This window comes from Eucalyptus grandis, chromosome 3 (genome assembly GCF_016545825.1).
Source record: "Eucalyptus grandis isolate ANBG69807.140 chromosome 3, ASM1654582v1, whole genome shotgun sequence".
Taxonomy (NCBI): Eukaryota; Viridiplantae; Streptophyta; class Magnoliopsida; order Myrtales; family Myrtaceae; genus Eucalyptus; species Eucalyptus grandis.
In genome coordinates this window covers 31190014-31210140 of record NC_052614.1, presented here as the reverse complement: position 1 = coordinate 31210140, position 20127 = coordinate 31190014, and the positions used below count along the sequence as shown (strand labels likewise).

At 41.4% G+C, this 20127-nt stretch overlaps 1 protein-coding gene across 1 annotated transcript in view; it reads right to left on the bottom strand.

Annotated features, from left to right (window-relative positions):
- Positions 1–362: 362 nt before the first annotated feature.
- Positions 363–20127, bottom strand: part of LOC104439419 (glutamate receptor 2.7) — a 37743-nt gene continuing 17978 nt past the window's right edge. The window contains 8 exon segments of the mRNA XM_039308425.1: positions 363–580; positions 889–1468; positions 1595–1615; positions 11202–11584; positions 11679–11808; positions 11810–11992; positions 12104–13125; positions 13128–13427. Coding sequence (XP_039164359.1) covers positions 420–580; positions 889–1468; positions 1595–1615; positions 11202–11584; positions 11679–11808; positions 11810–11992; positions 12104–13125; positions 13128–13427 — 2780 coding nt within the window. The 3' untranslated portion in view covers positions 363–419.

Here is a 20127-nt window from a genome sequence, read left to right as displayed (position 1 = left end):
CTATTGATTCTTGCAATCCCCTCGACTTTTAGGTGTAACGTGTCATTTGATCCTGCGTCAAGAGTAAATAAGTCTGCAATTTGTATATAACATTAAGGATGAAAACAATGCGGATCTATATTACTCTTGCCCGTTGTACTTATATTCTGAAGGGATCATTTCACTGAAGTTCAGTACGTGACTCAAAAGTTCAGGGAAACTACAACGTACAAAGAATTTAGCTCTTTCAAGTGCATTTACTGCCTTCAAAGTTTGAACTAAGAATTCTCCTCTTTCTCCTACAGGCAACTATAGACTCCAGAATAACCAAAACGGTGTTGATTTGAAAACAACATATGAGTGCTCATGTTATTAACAGCTCTATAAGATTGAACCTACAAAGAGGATGGGTCGGACCATTTCTACTTCAACTTTTGTGGCTATATCGGAGTAATCCTTGAACGTCTATGACAACTGGAGTGAAGGCAGGATCCGCAGCTGCTTGAACTGCCACCTTCGCCAGTGCAGTGACATTCACGATAGGTGTGATGAGGGGGCCCAAGAGCAGCAGTTGGTTGAGTGCCTTCCCGTGTTGAAAGGTCTGCAAACATTGAAACACAAAACAATACTCTTCGGAAAAGGTGAAGTTGGCATGTGGTAAGCATGGCATTTTCCAAGTTCAGGCTCTGCTCAAGCAAGGTTCTAGCAAGTATTCTAAGTGATTTCAATGGGTGGAGGACTGTAAAATACGGGCCATATTATAGACAGCAAGGCGTAGCATAGACCAACGTCATTCAGGCAAAGCGTAGACCGTTTTGTGTAGGAACTCACACAAGTAGTGTCAGAAAGATGCCACATTCCGTGCAAAACTGATTAAAGTTTAGCATCTAAGGTTGTCGAGGCATGTACCTCTCTTAGTTACATTGGTAAGCAAGACATTGCTCGCTATCTTGTGGCACCCTTCATCTACATGGTTAGGAAGTCCTTGTTCTGCAGATGGTGTGCCTTGCTCATTGGTTAAAACGTCGTTGATTTGGCTGGAGTTGCTTGACGGACTCAGGGGGAAATTAGTGTTTTCTGATATCTCAACAGCTGCATGCTCATGGATACCATCATCCATACTTCTGTCTCTGAATCTGCCCTCCCTAAAAGTATGGGAATTGATGTCTCTTTCGTAAAATCTTCTTCCCAATGCAACAATTTTCTGTCGCAGTGAAGCTGAAGAACTTGATACGACATGCCAATTCCTTTTGACAAACATGACCATGTAAATGAGGAGAGCTAAAACTGCAACAACTCCAGCAATCAAGAATAGGCCCCAGAAACTGTCAAGACCCAAACTATTGGAAGAAATGGAGGGAGTTGAATCGAGGCAGTTGGTTTCTGATGTAAACCATGCTTTTTCAATTTTCGTCATGTTAGGCCCTTCAGTTACGTTGAGGATTGCTCGTGAAATATCCGGGACTAGCGGAGACCCTTTGGGGAAAACCTGTAAACCAAAAGAAGCAGGACATGAGATTTTTCAATCAAAGAAATAACAACTAACCTTAGTAATTGTGGAATTTGAGGGGTTTTGTTTTTTTTTTTTTTGGCTAAAATTGAGAGATTGACTTACGAAGCCAAATCCAGCAGTTTTTGTTGGAGAAATCTTTCCAGAATATTTTGAAGCTGACAAAACATTTCTATCAGTCTAGTCTGGATATCGACAGTTTAAAATCTCAAGACTTTGTAAACTCAAGACTCAAGACTCAAGACTCAAGACTCAAGACTCAAGACTCAAGACTCATGGCTATTCTCACTGACAGTCTTTCTAATCCAGTGTCGAAGGAAATCCAAAGCCGAAGTATATGGTTGAGGATTCGATCCTATCCTCTGGAAAAGATCCCTTGGTTGGATAATCATTTCGGATTCTTTGATTCCTATCTAAGATCAATTGAAGATCAAATGATCGACGAAACATTCTTGGAATGTTCTATTCTTGGAAACCAAGATCCTGATTGTATGGGCGAACAGATTGATGGGCTATCATCAGATTCCTTAAATAGCTCGGATGATCTTCTTAATTGATTCCGTCCAACGGGTAGATTGGAGGAATTCCTTTGGTAAGTGCCAACGGCTATGATGGCATAAAGGAGTATAAAAGGAAGATGCTCTAGTTGTGTTAAGTGTGTGATTGATAGGAAAATTCCAGAATCTGAAAAACCTTGATTGTTAGTCGATACAATTCGAGCGAAATTGTATACACAGAGAGTGTTTATACTTGGTGATACCTTGAGCGAGTGTAGTAGATCATCTACATCGAGAAATCAAGGAAGATCAACACTGTAACATCTCTTTGTTCATAGTGGAATCCAGCCAATCGGCTGTTAGTGCAGAAGAGTGGACGTAGGCTTGCATCAAGCCGAACCACTATAAACCGCGTGTTCAATTCTCTCTTTCCCTTACTCAGTCTTACGATTGATTTTTTAATTATTGCAAATCCTTCATCTGTCTAAGTATTGTGCAATCTTCAAGAAAACTTTTATAAACCTATTCACCCCCCTCTAGGTACTTGTACTAGCAATATCAATTGGTATCAGAGCTCGTGTTCTTACTTTATTTGAAGTGTTTTACTTCATAGTAAAAGATCCATGGCTAGTATGCTAGCACCAGGGCTGGTGGAAGGGCAAAGCAATACCAGACCACCCTACTTTGATGGAAAGGATTACAACATCTGGAAAAACAAGATGAAAGCTTTTCTACGGTCAAAGGATCCTCTGGAATGGGATGTAGTGGAAAGAGGAATTATTCCTATTGCTGCATCAGTATCCGAAAAAGGGAAAGAAACTGTTGATATCAGTGGAATGTCTCAAGAAGAGATAAACAAGAGACAAGCACTCGATGCAAAAGCAATTTACTCTTTATATTGTGCTTTATCACCAACTGAATATAATAGAATATCTTCTTGTGTCACAGCAAAAGAAGTCTGGGACAGATTACATATCACTTATGAAGGAACAGACCGAGTGAAGGAGACCAGAATTAACATTCTCCTTGGTCAATATGAAGCCTTCAAAATGAAACCAGGAGAATCTATAACTGACATGTTTAGCCGTTTTACAGATATTGTCAATGGCCTTGAAAATCAAGGACAGAAAATTTCTGATCCTATGAAGGTGAACAAACTGCTGCGTGGACTCTCCAAGGATTGGAATCATATAAAGACTTCAATAAGAGAGACGCAAAGAATTATGCCATTATCTGTAGACGAGCTGATTGGAACTCTTCAGTCTTACGAAGTGGAACGAATTAATGAAGACGAAGATCCAAGAGGTAAGAAATCCATTGCATTAAAATCTAACGATGATTCGATGATACGGACTCGAAGAAGATGCGGACGATGAGGAGCTTGCTCTAATGATTAGAAAGTTCAGAAAGCTGAATAGAAAAGGAAGAAGGTTCAACTCAAGGAAACAAAGTCTTCGAAACAGCAAACCAAGTTTGTTGATAATGAGGAACCAAACAAAGATGTAGTTTGCTTCGAATGTAAGAAAAAGGGACACATCGGACCAAATTGTCCTCTCTGAAGAAGAAGAGAGGAAAAGCTGAAAAGTCTCGAAAAGCTTTCAAAGCCGAAACTTGGAGCGATACAGAGTGTGAAGAAAGTGATGAGGAATATGCCAATCTGTGTCTGATGGCACAATTAGACTCAGACTCTGGATCAGACTCAGACAGTGAATTTGAGGTAAGTGATTATAAAATCCCTGTTAAAGTCTCTAAATACATTGATGAACTATGTTTTAGTCTTAAGACTTCTCTCAAAAAGATTTCCGAACTTAAAAAGGAAAACTCGTTTTTAAAACAAAAGGAAAATATTTTAGAAGAAAAAGTGAAAAGTTTAGACTTGAATGTTTCAACTCTTAAGGAGAATGAAGATAAACTTTCAAAAGAAAATGCTTTCTTAAAAACTGACTTATCAAATATTTCAAAGAAATTTTCAATAGGGTCTGAAAAACTTGAAAAAGTTCTTTCAATCCAAAGACCTTACTTCAATAAGTCTGGTTTAGGTATGATAGCAGAAACAATTCCTTTGATTGATTTTCCAAAAGTAAAAGAAAGAATTAAGAAAAGACCGTCAAAAGAGGCTTACAAAAATCATTTCGAGAAAGTCTTTGTAAAGTCGTAGGTCGAAATGCTCTAAGGTGTTCAAAGTGTAACAGTAAGGATCATTTTGAAAAAGAGTGTCCTATGGTTTGGAAGCCTGTTAAAAAGGTATGGCCTAGTAATGCTCATTCTACTAACGCCAAAGGACCCAAGAAAATTTGGGTACCAAAGAAAGCTTGAGACTCTCTTTTAATGCAGGTCTCTGTCAAAAAGAAAGTTAAGTGGTATCTTGACAGCGGATGTTCAAGACACATGACAGGAGACTCAAATTGCTTTATAAAGATTGTTCAAGTAAATGGTGGAAAAGTTTCATTTGGAGGAAACATCAAAGGAAGCATTGTGGGTTTTGGAACTGTGAAAATTGGAAATCTCACAATAAGCAATGTCTCTCTAGTGGAAGGACTCAACTACAATCTTCTAAGCATTAGCCAATTGTGTGATACTGGTTTCAAGATCTCCTTTCAAGAAGGTATATGTTCTGGAATTAGCAAAGACTCAACTCAGTCTTTCATGGGTCGAAGGCATGGAAATATCTACCTCCTTGATGTAAAACCAAATGAAGCACAATGCCTAATCTCAATTCAAGATGAAGCAGTCTTATGGCACGAAAGCTTGGCCATGTCAACATGAAACAATTAGCCAAAATCTCATCAAAGAAGCTTGTTCGAGGTCTACCTAAATTGCCATACCAAAAGTCTGATTCATGCACTCCATGCATTCTGGGAAAGCAGGTAAGAAATTCATTTAAGCCAATAAATCATGTCTCTACTAATCATGTACTACAGTTGCTTCATATGGATCTCTTCGGACCGACCAGAACCCAGAGCATTGGAGGTAAGAAATATTGCCTAGTAATTGTGGATGATTACTCCCGCTTTACATGGGTATATTTCCTTGCAAGTAAGTCAGAAACCTTTTCGTATTTTGAAAAATTTGCCAAAAAGGTTCAAAATGAAAAAGGATGTGCAATCTCAAGCATAAGAACAGATCATGGAAGTGAATTTGAAAATCAAGATTTTACGAAATTTTGTGATAAATCTGGTTTTAATCATATGTTTTCCTCTCCATATACTCCGAGCAAAATGGAGTTGTGGAAAGAAAGAATAGATCTCTTCAAGAAATGGCTAGAACACTTATAATTGAAAGCAAAATTTCTTCACGATTTTTGAAGCTGTTTTAACAGCATGCTATATTATAAATAGAGTCTTTTTAAGACCTATTTTAGAGAAAACCCCCTATGAATTGTTCAAAGGTAAGAAGCCTATTGTTTCATACTTTCATGTGTTTGGTTGCAAATGCTTTATTTTGAAAAATGCAAATGATCGAGTTGGTAAGTTTGAAGAAAGATCAGATGAAGGCATCTTCCTTGGATATTCTACATCAAGCAAAGCCTACAGAGTCTATAACAAGAAAAGCCAGTCGGTGGAGGAATCAATGAATGTCAAATTCCAAGACTCAATGCAAGATGAATCCAGCCAGTCTCAGTATGAAGAGTTTGAACCCACTCCAGAACTTCCAACGCTTACAACTCAAGAAGCATCTCAGTCTCTGGAAGTCCAACATCAAGAAACTCATGAAGATTCAAATAAAGATAGAGATCATCAACCAGGCATATCAACCAGTAACTGGAAGCATAAATCCAGTCATCCCAAAGATCTCATTATTGGCGAAATCAATGAAGGAATCCGCACCAGATCAAAAAGGCGTGAAGAATCTAGTGCTGTGGCTCTCATTTCTGAAATTGAACCAAAAAGCATAGAAGAAGCTTCATCTGATGAAAGTTGGATCGAAGCTATGCAAGAAGAACTCAGACAGTTCAACATCAATGATGTCTGGGAATTGACATCTAAACCAAAAGGTAAAACTGTTATTGGAACCAAGTGGGTATTCAGGAACAAGATGAATGAAGAAGGAAAAGTCGTACGAAACAAAGCAAGACTCGTGGCCAAAGGATATACGCAAGAAGAAGGAATAGACTATGATGAGACTTACGCTCCAGTAGCAAGGTTAGAAGCTATTCGTCTATTACTTGTGTTTGCTTGTTATAAAAATTTCAGGTTATTCCAAATGGACGTCAAAAGTGCATTCCTAAATGGATTCATCCATGAGGAAGTTTATGTGGAACAACCACCTGGGTTTGAAGACCCAAAGAAGCCAAACTCAGTCTTCGGACTGAAAAAGGCCTTGTATGGTTTAAAGCAAGCACCTCGAGCTTGGTACGACGAGACTAAGTAAGTTTTTATTACAGAATGGTTTTGTCAAAGGTAAAGTAGATACTACTTTGTTTATCAAAAAGGAAAACAAAAGCTTTTTACTTGTTCAAATATATGTAGACGATATTATTTTTGGATCACCAAATGAAAGTCTATGCAAGAAATTTTCTAAGTCTATGCGGGATGAGTTTGAAATGAGTATGATGGGAGAATTAACATTCTTTCTTGGACTTCAAGTGAAACAAATGAGGAAGGAACTTTTATTTATCAAGAAAAATATGTGAATGATCTTGTCAAAAGGTTTGGATTGGAAAAGTGCAAAAAGACCGACATACCAATGTCATGTTCTCAGAAGATAGACAAGGATGAAGAAGGGAAGAAAGTAGATCAAAAGCTGTACGGGGGCATGATCGGTTCACTTCTTTATCTTACTGCTTCTAGACCTGATATTTTGTTGAGTGTTTGCATTTGTGCTAGGTTTCAATCAGATCCTAGAGAATCCCATCTCAGTGCTGCAAAACGTATTATCAAATACGTTGCCTCATCTTCAAGCATCGGTCTCTAGTATCCCAAGAAGGGAGACTTTAATCTTCTAGGATACTCAGATGCAGATCTGGCCGGTTGCGAGTCGATAGAAAAAGTACTTACGGAACTTGTCAAGCGCTTGGAAACGGGACGGTGTCTTAGTTTTCAAGAAAGCAAAGCATTGTAGCTCTCTCAACGACGAAGCGAGTATGTAGCTCTTGGAAGCTGTTTTGTTCGCAAATTCTATGGATGAAACAACAGCTACAAGACTTTGGGATTGAAGACTCATGCACGAAATCAGATGTGACAACACCAGTGCGATCAATCTCACCAAAAATCCAATCCTTCATTCAAGAGCAAAGCATATTGAGATTCGACATCACTTCATTAGAGATCATATTCAAAATAGAGAAATCTCAATTCAATTTGTTGATTCAAAAAGTCAACTAGCGGATATATTCACAAAGCCTTTGGAGAAAAATCAATTCGACTTTATCCGTTCAAGACTCAACATTTTGAAGCTTGAAGAAGTTAAAGTCTAGAGACTCACCAACGTAAGACTCTAATCTTTCAGACTTTAAATCCTCGGACTCGGACATTCGTGGCTATAGACGTAAGTTGTAAAGGTACGAATTTTCGTTTAGGTATCTAAACTCGAAAAGGTACGATCTTTTGTTCGGTTATTCTATAATCCGCTTAAAATTTGAAGACTTGTCTTTTTTTAAAAAAAAAAAGGAAATAATTTTGGCAGTTATTGATTTTGAAAAGAAGTGTTCATACACTTTCCTTGCACCGATTGAACTTCCTTTTTCAAAAGCGAGTTATATATATACAGTTTTTCTTTTCCCAATCTTCAAAACCCTAAAAGGCACTCTCCTCCCGATATTGTTTCTACTGCTTGTTCGTCGTCGAGAAAGTAGTCATTTTTCTTGGGAAAGCAAGTGAAGGAATCTTCCAATCGACAAAGAAAGATGTCTTCTTCGAGGAAATCATCAAGAATCGCAAGCAGGGGACCACAAAGAATGGAGAAGGGACCGACTCACTTCGATCTCACGAGGAAGAAGACTTAACAAGTCAGCGACAAAGTCCGATTCGCTCTCATCCACATCATTCAACGTCTCCTGCCCCACAAGGTGAAAGTCATCTTCTGGAAGAAGAGATAATCGAGGATGCCGACCCAGTAAGAGTCCAAAAACCCTCCTTTATCTATAAACTTTATCGTGCGTTGAAAAGCATCGGTACTCCATTGAAATATATAGATGACTTCCTTAAGGACAAAAATTATGGGAATGAGTATCTTTTTCTGAGGAAAATGGAGGATTTGGGAATTGCCCCGAAAGGAAAAGCGAGAGGACGCACTTGCAAACATTCCAAGCGATCCTCGTATGCCGGGACAAAATTTAATTGAAGGGAACGATGATGACAGAATGTTCCTTGAATTTCAACCGAAAATGGGAGTGGCAGCAAAGGTGAAAGGAAATCGGATGGATTTGTTCAAATCCAAGGATCAGGAAAAAGTGTATTTCAGGTTGTTGAAAAGAGGGGTGATAACCCTAGAAGTGTCGATTTTGACTTCCTGGACGCTATCAACATGAACTTAAGAGAAAAGTTGAATTTGTTTCAACTTGAGAATTTTTGCTCTGATTCTACTGACGGGTATGCTCATCTGACCGCTTATTTCTATTCAAATCTTAGCTTTCTGGATGCGAATAGAATTTCATTCAGTGTACGAGACCAAGTCTACGTGGTAGATGTGAATATATTGGCAGACATAGTTGGAGTTGAACGAGGACGTTATCTACCAATCAAAGTCTCACCTACTCGTACTACTACGGAACTTGTCAAAAATAGGAACGCGAGAGAAGAAAGTTACCTATTCAGGATGAATGCCATCAACATTGTGCTTCATAAGATTGTAATCAACTATCTCAGACCGAAGTCTACGTCAAAGACTTCTGTGTCTCTTTCTGAAGCAAAGTTGATGTACGCGATCAACTCAGGACGAAAGTTCTCTCTCCCGCACACTATTCTCTTCCATATGTACGAGCAATGACGAAAGACAAAGGACAATTGCCTTATCTGGTGCAGTGACCAAGATCTTCAGACACATGAATATTGAACCGCCACAAACACTTTGTGTTCAACCATGTGATAAGATGGTGGTAGGTTTGAAAATGTTAACGAAGATGCGTCTGCAAGAACTTTCCAAGGCAATGGAAAAATTCAGAATGCAATCTCCGATTCGATCGCTTCAAAGAGAAAAGGAAAGGAGGCCATTGGTGCCCCATCGAAAAAGAAGAAAAGAACTCTCATCCTGGAGGATGAAGATGAAGAGGATGAAGATCCTATCATCCATGCACTGACAAGAACCAGACGTTACGTGTCTCGGCCGACAGATCTTGAAGAAACGAGAGAGAAGAAGAAGAGCAAAACAAGAGAGAGAAGAAGAAGAGCGAGAGAGAGAAGGAGAAAGAAGCTGAAGAAGAGAAAGAAAAGTCTCTGCTGCTGAATCTGGAGAGAAGGAAATCAAGAGCATGATCATCACTCTTCCCCTTTGGATGTCCTAGAGACAGGGGGAGTTGGCGAGCAAGAAAGGTCTACACCTCATGCAGCCGATAGTGAAGGTCCAAGACAATCTCCAGCAGACCCAGAAGAATTTCAGGCTTCTCAATTGCCTGAAGAAGGTAATACTTCGACACCAAATCTGCAAGACTATACAGAAGCGCCATCGTCTCCATTTACTCCATCTGAGAAAGCTCATGCCAGTACACAGACGGAAAATTCTGCAGATTTTCATCGCATCATGGATATTCTTTTGGAAATGCGTGGTCAGATATATGCTCTGGACTGTGAAATTCAAACCATGAAGAATGCTGGACAAGCATCTTCAGTCACCCTAGAGGACAAGATGAAAGACCTCGCTTTGCAACTTCAAGCCAATGCCAAAGGAGAAGAGGTAGCTCATCTAAGGGAGGATTTGAAGAGGCTAGAAGGCTTAATTCAGTCAATGGGAGATTTCTAGATCGTGCGCATTCCCAAGCAGACATGACTCCTTTCTCACCCTTTTTAATGATGACAAAAAGGGGGAGAACCAATTTGAACCAAAACAATTCTAACCAAAACAATTCTAAAAACTTTGACTTTTGTGGTTGGTTATGTTTATTTTTGAGTATGACTTGAGAACTTGAACTTGGGTGTGAGTGATTTTTAAATTTGAGTGAATTGTGTGTGGATTTTGATGCTTGACTGGTTACATTTATATCAAGTTTTGTTATATGGTATTACTCATGAAAGACTAACCAATTTTCTGTGGATGCAGAGTCTGGTTGTTTTATTAATCTTTATGAGTTAGCCATATTGCTTGAGAAATGTTTTTGCAGGTCAAAGTTGTTCAAATCTACAAGAAAGTTTTGTCACCATCAAAAAGGGGAGATTGTTGGAGAAATCTTTCCGAATATTTTGAAGCGACAAAACATTTCTATCGATCTAGTCGGATATCGACAGTTTAAAGTCTCAAGACTTTGTAAACTCAAGACTCAAGACTCAAGACTTATGACTATTCTCACTGACAGTCTTTCTAATCCAGTGTCAAAGGAAATCCAAAGCCGAAGTATATGGTTGAGAATTCGATCCTATCCTCTGGAAAAGATCCCTTGGTTGGATAATCATTTCGGATTCTTTGATTCCTATCTAAGATCAATTGAAGATCAAATGATCGACGAAACATTCTTGGAATGTTCTATTCTTGGAAACCAAGATCCTGATTGTATGGGCGAACATGATTGATGGGCTATCATCAGATTCCTTAAATAGCTCGGATGATCTTCTTAATTGATTCCGTCCAACGGGTAGATTGGAGGAATTCCTTTGGTAAGTGCCAACGGCTATGATGGCATAAAAGAGTATAAAAGGAAGACGCTCTAGTTGTTTTAAGTGTGTGATTGATAGGAAAATTCCAGAATCTGAAAAACCTTGATTGTTAGTCGATACAGTTCGAGCGAAATTGTATACACAGAGAGTGTTTATACTTGGTGATACCTTGAGCGAGTGTAGTAGATCATCTACATCGAGAAATCAAGGAAGATCAACACCGTAACATCTCTTTGTTCATAGTGGAATCCAGCCAATCGGCTGTCAGTGCAGAAGAGTGGACGTAGGCTTGCATCAAGCCGAACCACTATAAACCGCGTGTTCAATTCTCTCTTTCCCTTACTCAGTCTTACGATTGATTTTTTAATTATTGCAAATCCTTCATCTGTCTAAGTATTGTGCAATCTTCAAGAAAACTTTTATAAACCTATTCACCCCCCTCTAGGTACTTGTACTAGCAATATCAGTTTTAAATGTTGGGATCATTATATATTTGTTGCAATATTGAGAAAGAACAAGTTTAATGTTGGGGACTTCGTCAATTGCGGCTGCAATCCCACCCTTTGAGCTTCCTTTGGAAAGAAGCACATCGCATTCTTCAACAGACTTATAAGATACAAGTCTGTAATCATCGAATTTCATTTGCTTTAGCATCTCATGAACGAAAGTTCCATACAGGTATCCCACTCTTTCTCCACTATTTAGGAGCTGATGCACATCAGCTATAGTTGGTTGAGAATTTTGCACCACCAAAAGAGAGCTCAAGCTTGCCGTATAACTTTGCGTTAGTATAAGTACCACGAAAACCCACACGATCACAACAAATCTCGTTAGGTTGCTAAATGCTCTCTCCCCTGCAATCCAAATTAAGGGTAAGCACATAAATTCTCCAACAGCGATATGTAAATTGTAATGTTTGATTGATCTACTAAAGTGAAGGGTGTTTACTTTGAGCAAAGACCATGGTTGAAAACGAAAACCAGAGGCTCGTGCCAACTTGATGCGTGACTGGACCCCTGAAATCTTCATTAATCCGATGTTCGAGAATCCACACGACCAATGCTATAAACACAAAAAAAACATCCGATAGTTAGCCAAAGGTCCCAAGTGAGTGGCTTCAAGAAAACCCAAGCATTCTTGCTCTTGTTGTCCTTGTATGGCACAAGCATTGCAACCCCCGATTCTGTGTATGGTAAGGTAAACTCCACGTACAATGATCTGTTCGCAAGGATCGTTGTATCACCCACCACTGCATCATAATTCTGTTCCAACGAAATGGAGGGAAAAATATTTTCTTTGTCAACCACATGATAGCACATTATGTTTCAACATGTAATCCAACGGGATTAAGCTGCCACAAAGAGTTATCTCACCTGGTAATATACTTGATCGATCATGTCATTGTAACTACCAGCGCTACTTCCATTAGGCAAGGCAAACGGAGTAAGTTCATAAGTCAATGCATAAGGTAGTTTTTCTATCACAGCGTGAAAGATGTCAATACAGTATCCGGTGACTTGGGATATATTTGTTGTAGGATCACGTGTCACCGTCACGAATTGATTGAAACCGTCTTTCACGGGAACTAAGATTTTCAAACTCTTCCCAGTCGTGGGAAACTCCCATCCCTTGGGAACAGAGGTCGAATCTCCTGGCCATATTATTGTTCCTAAATTACCCTTCGAAGTGGAATATTTGCTTGTGTCAGATGGATTCAAATCTCTCAGCAGCCCATTTTCTAGGGTCCAGAACCCGATCCCTCTTGCCGCGTTTCCATTGATATTAACAATTTGGAACACTAACGATTCTAACTGCCCATCAACAAGACTGAAATTTCCAGTGAGCCCCATGAATGTGATATTAGCTAGTTCTTGGAGAAGTTTCTCACCATTTTGAGAGACCCCAATAGTGTCCAGATCAGTTGCATCTGTTAAAGTATTCAAAATCTCGAAGCTAAAATTCACCGTTCCCATTTCCTCAACAGCCATTGCCAGAGCCCGAGCAGCATCATAAGCATAGTATCCGAAGATGTTCAACGGAGGACTAAGGACGGATGGATTCTCTTGTTGGAATTTCTTCTTCCACTGGACCACGAAATTGTCCAGGTTCCGTGTGTCTGGGACGTAAGTCTTGATTCCCAATACTCCTTGCATTGAATTAGCAACAACAGATGAATCCACAGAGCTCAATAGGTCAGTGATTCCACTAGTCAAGATCCATGCATAACCTCTCCCCATCATTCCTGCCTCTTTTGCTTTGGCAAATAGCCGAGAACCGAGGGTAGGTAACATGTGTACGATGAAGACCCTCGTTTGCATCGTCATTAACTTGTAGAGTTCCTGCCCGATTTGATTGTCCGTGGCTAAAGGAGGAATGAGGCTCCTATAGGCTCCTATAAAGCATCCGTAAGAGAAGGTATGATGCCTTCTCCGAACTCATTGTCCACATATATTAGAACCGCTTCTCTCCAGCCAAAAGCTTGCACGACTGCGCTTATGGCATTCACTTAGGACGAGTCATTTTGTGCAGCTCGAATGAAGTATGGACTCCGAATGGAACTGAGGAAAGGACTAGTAGCAGAAAAAGAGATGATCGGCACATGAGATTTGTTTCCAAGGTCAATGATGAAGTCTGCTTGCACTGAACTTTGGGGGCCTATTACGGCGTGGACTTGCTTATTCTTTATCAGATCAAGTGCTGCAATGGTGAACCAGAAAAGACGGTGAAACAATAAAAAGTTCGGCAGATAATGGAAATTCTTATTGGAAAAGGCGCATCAGAAGCCAATCAAAACTTGGTGCAATGTTATTAAATATATAGATGTTTAAGAAGAAGGTAGCATCGGAGCTTGAAGTTGAAAAAAAACTCGTACTTAATATTATTGAAACACGTGTTTACTAACTAGAAAATCTGACGTCAACTCATTATGGTTAGATCATAATTCAACATGTGCTTAAGATGATGAAATCTCGATTTATCCGACATGGTGTCGTGACCTCTTTTTTTCGGCGCCCGCAATCGGGTACGGGCGCCTAAGGAGGTTAATGGCTCGGCTGAATTTAGTATGCCCGGACTCTCCCAAGTCCACCAATTCACGACTTTAATAGTCTAGGTTTTTAACCTGTAAGTCAATTTTTAAAATGGAGTTGCCACTAATCGATTTAAGGTGGGTTGATTAGAAACCCAAGCGAAGTATTGGGAGAACTACTCGTCCTTGTGCAACCAGAGAAATTAGGATCGGGGATTTGATTACGTTAGTTAATCGCTAATGCCCTTTCGATACATAATCTTGTTTAAACCCCGAGGTTTTTGGATGTTTGAGGGATTTTCCATGCAAATTGGGAAGGAAAAACATTTTTGGGTCTTTTTCTATTTTTGACACAAAAGGGATTTTTTGGTATTTTTTGGAAAATACAAGTCTTTTTGGCCTTTTATAATTTTTTTGGCTTTTTCATGAATTTTTGGCCTTTTTGGATTTTTGGCATTTTTCGGAAAATATGAAATATTTTTGATTTTTTTATTAAAATATTATATAAAATAATATAAAAGCCGACCCAAGTCGAATCCACGGGTTGTGTCCGACCCGGGCCAGCCCAAAACGCAGACGGGCCCGCTACGCTGGCTCGACTTTTTTTTTTTTTTTAAAACGACGCCGCGGCCCAGGAGCCCGTTTTCGAAAGGAACCGGGCCGACCCGGCCCGATTCACAACCCGCCTTCCAGCCGCCCCAAAATTGCGAACCCTACACGACTTTCAGGACCCAAATCCGATTTGTGACCCGGAAAATCGCAAACCCTAGGGTTTGCGAATCCGCGTCACCGAAGGGGGGAGACAGAGGTGCTATGACGGCGACGATGGCTACGGCGGTTATGGCAATGGCGACGGCGATGATGGTGATCAAGACGAATAGTAAAGGCAACAGCAGCGGACTTTTTACCTTTCTTCGAGCGGGAACGGTGGCGGACCGCCTCCCACCTGGAGACGATCGAGGCACGGTGAGGGTTTCTGGAGAGGCAACGGTGACGACGATGACGGCTACGACAGCTACGGTGACGGTGGCACGGCGTCAGCGCTGCGGAGGGGCTCGGTCACCCTAGATCTGAGGCGCAGATCTCGGCCGGACCTTCCTCAGCCTCGATTCTCTCTCCCTCTGGCCAGATCCGAGCCTCCACCGGCCAGATCTGACCTTCTCGAAGTCGCTCGCCGCCGGCCTTCCCTGAAGTCTCTCGATGGAGGGTGGGCTGAGCTCGCGACTCGAGTTCTCCCCTGCGCTCGCCCTTCGATCTTTCCCGATGTCTCTCAGTGAAAGATCTCCGAGCTCGTCACGCCCTCCGACGATGCTTGCGGCGACCTATTTATTGGCGAAGGAAATCCGGTCGACGGAGGGCCTCGGCCGCCGGCCTCCAGCTTGCCCACCGGTTCCGCTCGGCTGAACCGGTGTCCCATCGAGCTTTCCAGAGAATCTTGCTCAGCATTAATGGCGCTTGAGATCTTATCCTCTCCAACCGACGTCGGCCTACTCTCCTCGGCCGTAGGCCGTCCTTCGCGCGTCGGCCTCCCTCGCGCGTGAGTTGCAGCGGCAAAGGAGAGGGAAGGAGGAAGAAGAAGAGAGAAAGGGGCCGGGTTGGGGGTGAAGAAGGAGAAGAATGGGCCTAGGGCCCGCGTGAAGGGAGGAATGGCTGGGCTGGGCTTTTGCTTTGCTTTTCTTATTTTTGTTTTTGCTTGTTTTGCTTCGTTGTTTTTTTTATTATCTTATTTATCCGAAAAGACAAAATAAAATAAAATAAAAACTTAATTAATAAAATAAACCTAAATAAAATTAAGGCGTCAACAGCTGCCCCTCTTTGAAGGTGAGCTCGTAGAGGTTGCATTCAAAGACAAACTGATGCCCAAATTTTATCCAGCATGCGTAGTAGATTATATTTTATTTGGGACTTATTATTCTATGCAAAAAAAGAGCAATACAACTTTACATATACTAAGATAGATAAGAAGATACCTGTAGTTACTTACCGGGAGTGAGTGAGATAGGGTGTGAACCTCGAGTTTGGCAAGTATCAAGGCGTCATCTTACATGGTGATATGAGGAGGTTGCTTTTCCAGGACTCGAACCATTCTTTGGTCGCCTGTTAAAACAATTAATAATTGGTCTAGGACCCGAACCTTTCTTTGGTTGCCTTGACGGGAAATTGCTCCTCCAGGACCCGAACCATTCTTCGGTCGCCTATTGGAGAAATTAGTGGTTTGTCTCGGACCCGAACCATTCTTCGGTCGCCGTGACAGGAAATTGCTTCTCCAGGACCCGAACCATTCTTCAGTCGCCTGTTAAAACATTCAATGATTTGTCTAGGACCCGAACCTTTCTTCGGTCATCTTGACGGGAGATGCACCGACCTTTCTCAGGGCATCTCATTTGTGGGTGCCTGATTTGTATCGAGGACACCAGTTGGTACCCGACCTTTCTCGGGAGATGTGCCGACCTTTCTCCGGGCATCTGTTTTGTGGGGGTGTCTGACCTCTGTCAAAGACAACAGCTGGTACCCAACTTTTCTCGGGAGGATGCACCGACCTTTCTCAGGGCATCGATTCTGGAAGATACCTGGACATTCACAAGCATATCAGAGAGTACCTAGATATTCACAAGTGCTAACTTGAAGGATATTTTGGCCTTTGCAGGCGTCAAAATGGGTATTTGGCTGATCATAGGCATTGAAGGGGTACTTGGATGATCACAAGTACGAACTCTTGGAGGATACCTAGACATTCGCAAGTATCGAAGGGGTACTTGGATAATCACAAGTGCAAATTCTTGGAGGATACCTGGACGTTCACAAGTATCGAAGGGGTACCTGGATGATCACAAGTACTAACTCTTGGTAGATGGAATATCGAGAACGTACCTGTGATATTCATGAAGGTCTCTCCCTTGGATATTCGTGAAGATCTCTCACCTTCTAGTAATTGGGAATATCGAGGGCGTACCTGAGATATTCGTGAGGTCTCTCACCTCCTGGTAATGGGAATATCGAGGACGTACCTTGGATATTCATGAAGGTCTCTCACCTCCTAGTAATTGGGAATATCGAGGGCGTACTTGAGATATTCGTGAAGGTCTCTCACTTCCTGGTAATTGGGAATATTGAGGACGTACCTAGGATATCCATGGAGGTCTCCTACCTCCTGGCAGTTGGGGAATATCGAGGACGTACCTTGGATATTCGTGAAGGTCTCCCACCTCCTGGTATGGTGAATATTGAGGACGTGCCCCGTATATTCATGAAGGCCTCTCACCTCCTGGTAATGGGAATGTCGAGGACGCGCCTCACATATTCGTGAAGGTCTCCCACCTCCTGGCAACATAAACTGAATATAGCACAAGGCTTACCTGGATGGCCGCAGGCACTCAAAAGGGCTGAAACACCTGGGTAACCGCAAGTGTACAAAGTACTCGAATACTTGGATAAACACAAGTATTTAATGATATGATCTGGGACCACTCAGACTGGTCAAAGTGCTAGAAAGCATACCTGGACGGCGGTGCCAAGCAAAGCAATGGAATGCTTGAACAGCTGCTATATTATTTGGGAACAACTCGGGCAGGTTGAGTGTCATGAAAAGGAAGTACCTGGACAACGGTGGGTACTTGACGATATGGGGATACCTAGACAGCAGTAGGTATTCCAAGAGATACTTGGTCGGTCACAAGTATCAATACTCTGCGGACAACTTGAACAGGTCGAGTGTCAAGAAAAGGGAGTATTCGAACGGTGGCTGGTACTCAAAGACAATAGGGATACCTAGACAGCAGTAGGTATTCAACGATAAAGGGATACTTGGTCAGTCACAAGTATCAATACTCTGGGGACAACTCGAATAGGTCGAGTGTCAAGAAAATGGAGTACCCGGCAAGTGGTGGGTACTCAAAGACAAGGGGATACTAAGACAGTTGCAAGCACCCAAACTCAAGGGACGACTCGAATAGGTCGAGTGTCAAAAAGAGAGTACCTGGACAGTGGTAGGTACTTTAAGACAAATGGGGATAAGGATATGCTTACCTGGCAATATCTCTGATCTTTGAGAGTATGTCTGCTATTTGCACAATATGCATACATGATTGTATATGCTGTAAATTCATGAGTTCAAAATGGGATTCATGCATGACAACTTTGTCAGTTTTGCATCATCTGGATTCCACTGGGGAAGATTTTGAAAGACAACCTTCATTTATAATGTAGATGTCTTGAGCATGCCAGATGAGGGACTTTCAGTCTGAAAGGACTTTCCGCTCACTCTCATGAAAAAGGCTATCCTGACCATTGATGCAGGATTTATAAGGATCACACTATCTCACTGTCATCATGTCAACAGGGGTCCGAGTATTCTCGCAAGTGGTACGATTTTACCAACGTGAGAGGTCTTTGTTGAAGTTGTGATGAAGATTTGGTCAATGGCTCATCAAATGGGACCGTCGAGGTTAAGGCTTATGAACGAAGTGCCGCATGATCATCTCCGAGTTTGCAAGTCAAGAATCCTGCGAAAAGAGATGGAGTAATCTTGTTCGTACTTCTTCAAGCAATGCTTATGTACACATGAAATCCTACGTTAATTGAAGTGCCCTAGTCTGAAGAGACTTTTACAATGGGAATGTAACGTAGACTTGGCTCACATGTAAGAGGGTGAGAGTTGGTGACTGTCTCGGCATTTGTCACTGGTCTCTTTTTCTCATAGTCAGATGAAGGTTCCATTAATCGAACCACAACTTCTCTTGGGAATACAAACAGCTGTATTTTTGTTTGGAGACATTGGCCTTGCTTTTACCAGGCACACTGCTTTTTTATGTCCATAGTTTTTGCTTTTGATTTTCATATACGGGCATTGACCTTGCTTTTACCAAGTACACTGCTTTTTTATGCCCTTGTTTTTTCTTGTCGTCGGAGGAACTGGCCTAGGCAAGTTCAATCGAAGCACCGTTATTAGACTCTTGAGTCTTCATCTTCAGCCGACGCTCTAGGCTATGGTAATGACTTCTGCTTTGTCTCAATGTGAGGGTAAAATTACAGACTCACTTGGGTTGTACAATGTATACAAATGCATAGAAAGGGAATTGCTCTTCGTCATTCTAAGGCACTTAAATTAACGTGAGTGTTCATATGCAATAAAGACACCCAAAGATTGATGCAAGTGTGAGCAAGAAAATTTCTATCTCTCTTCTTACCTTGTGATGCTGCTTCGCCTCTAATCTGCCTCAGTGTAGGGGTGGTTCTTGACGAGGGTAGGATAGAAATTTCACCAGTGTATGGGGCTCAATGGGGTGAGCAATGGAATGCCTCTCACTATTTTGGTTATCGTACCATTCGCGAGAGAACTCTTTACCCTGCAGCCATGGAATCTTCTACACTCATCTCATAGGTGTATAGATGGGGGATTGTGTGTAGGATATAGCTTGCCTGTCATCATTCTGACGCGCCTCATCCAGCATACTCAATCAATCTTATATTCTTCACTTAGCTGTCTATTATAATAATCCTCAGCGGAATCAGTGATCTAGATAGACAAAATCATCATGCAAAAATCCATTTAGAAAAGGCATGCAACATTTTAAACATGAGAGAGTTTGTACTCTCAAAACAATGAATGGTTTTTGCTCAAAAAGACCTTGTTGGCAGCTTTAAGGGTCAACAGAATGGTGTTTCCAAATATGTTAGATTTTGAACATCAAAAGGGTTATTCGCAAATGGGTGTCGATGATTGTCCCTATTGATTAGGGGTATAACACATGAATGATCAGACAAGGATTGGGAATCTGATCGGGCATCTCTGCTTTTGCTCCTGCAGAAGAGAAGATGTACAAGTAGATCAATTAGTCTGGCCAAAATCAAATGTGAGTTGAGGCCTAAAGATTTTCTGTCATTTGCTTTGGTGATTACTCAGGACGCCATTTCGCTTAGGAGGGCTTATCAGAGTTTGACATGTCTTTCCTTGATTTATTATCCGCATTTTTTTTACTGTCAGGTGATCTTGCAACAGATAAAAGGGATCATGTTAATTAGAAGCTCTTTCAAGAGTCAAATAACTTGGAAGCGATACAACATTACCCTTCACTGGTTTGCAGATGATTGGATGAACCTGAAGTGCAAGTGGGACACGAAGTCCTATGTCTTTTGCTTCGTTAGGTCATCTGCTCTCTCGTAATTTGCAAGCGCAAAAGAAGCAAAAACTTTTTTATTATTTTTTTACCAAGCGGCTAACTGCCACGTCAGGGATTCGAACCCCCGACTTCAGACCGTTTTGCTTCTTCCCGGGTACCACTCGGCTCGAGGCGCCGACTGTGTCTGTAGGGCACTGCTTTTTTCATTTAACCGACTCGGTTCCTGGATGACACGTCCTTTCATACCAAG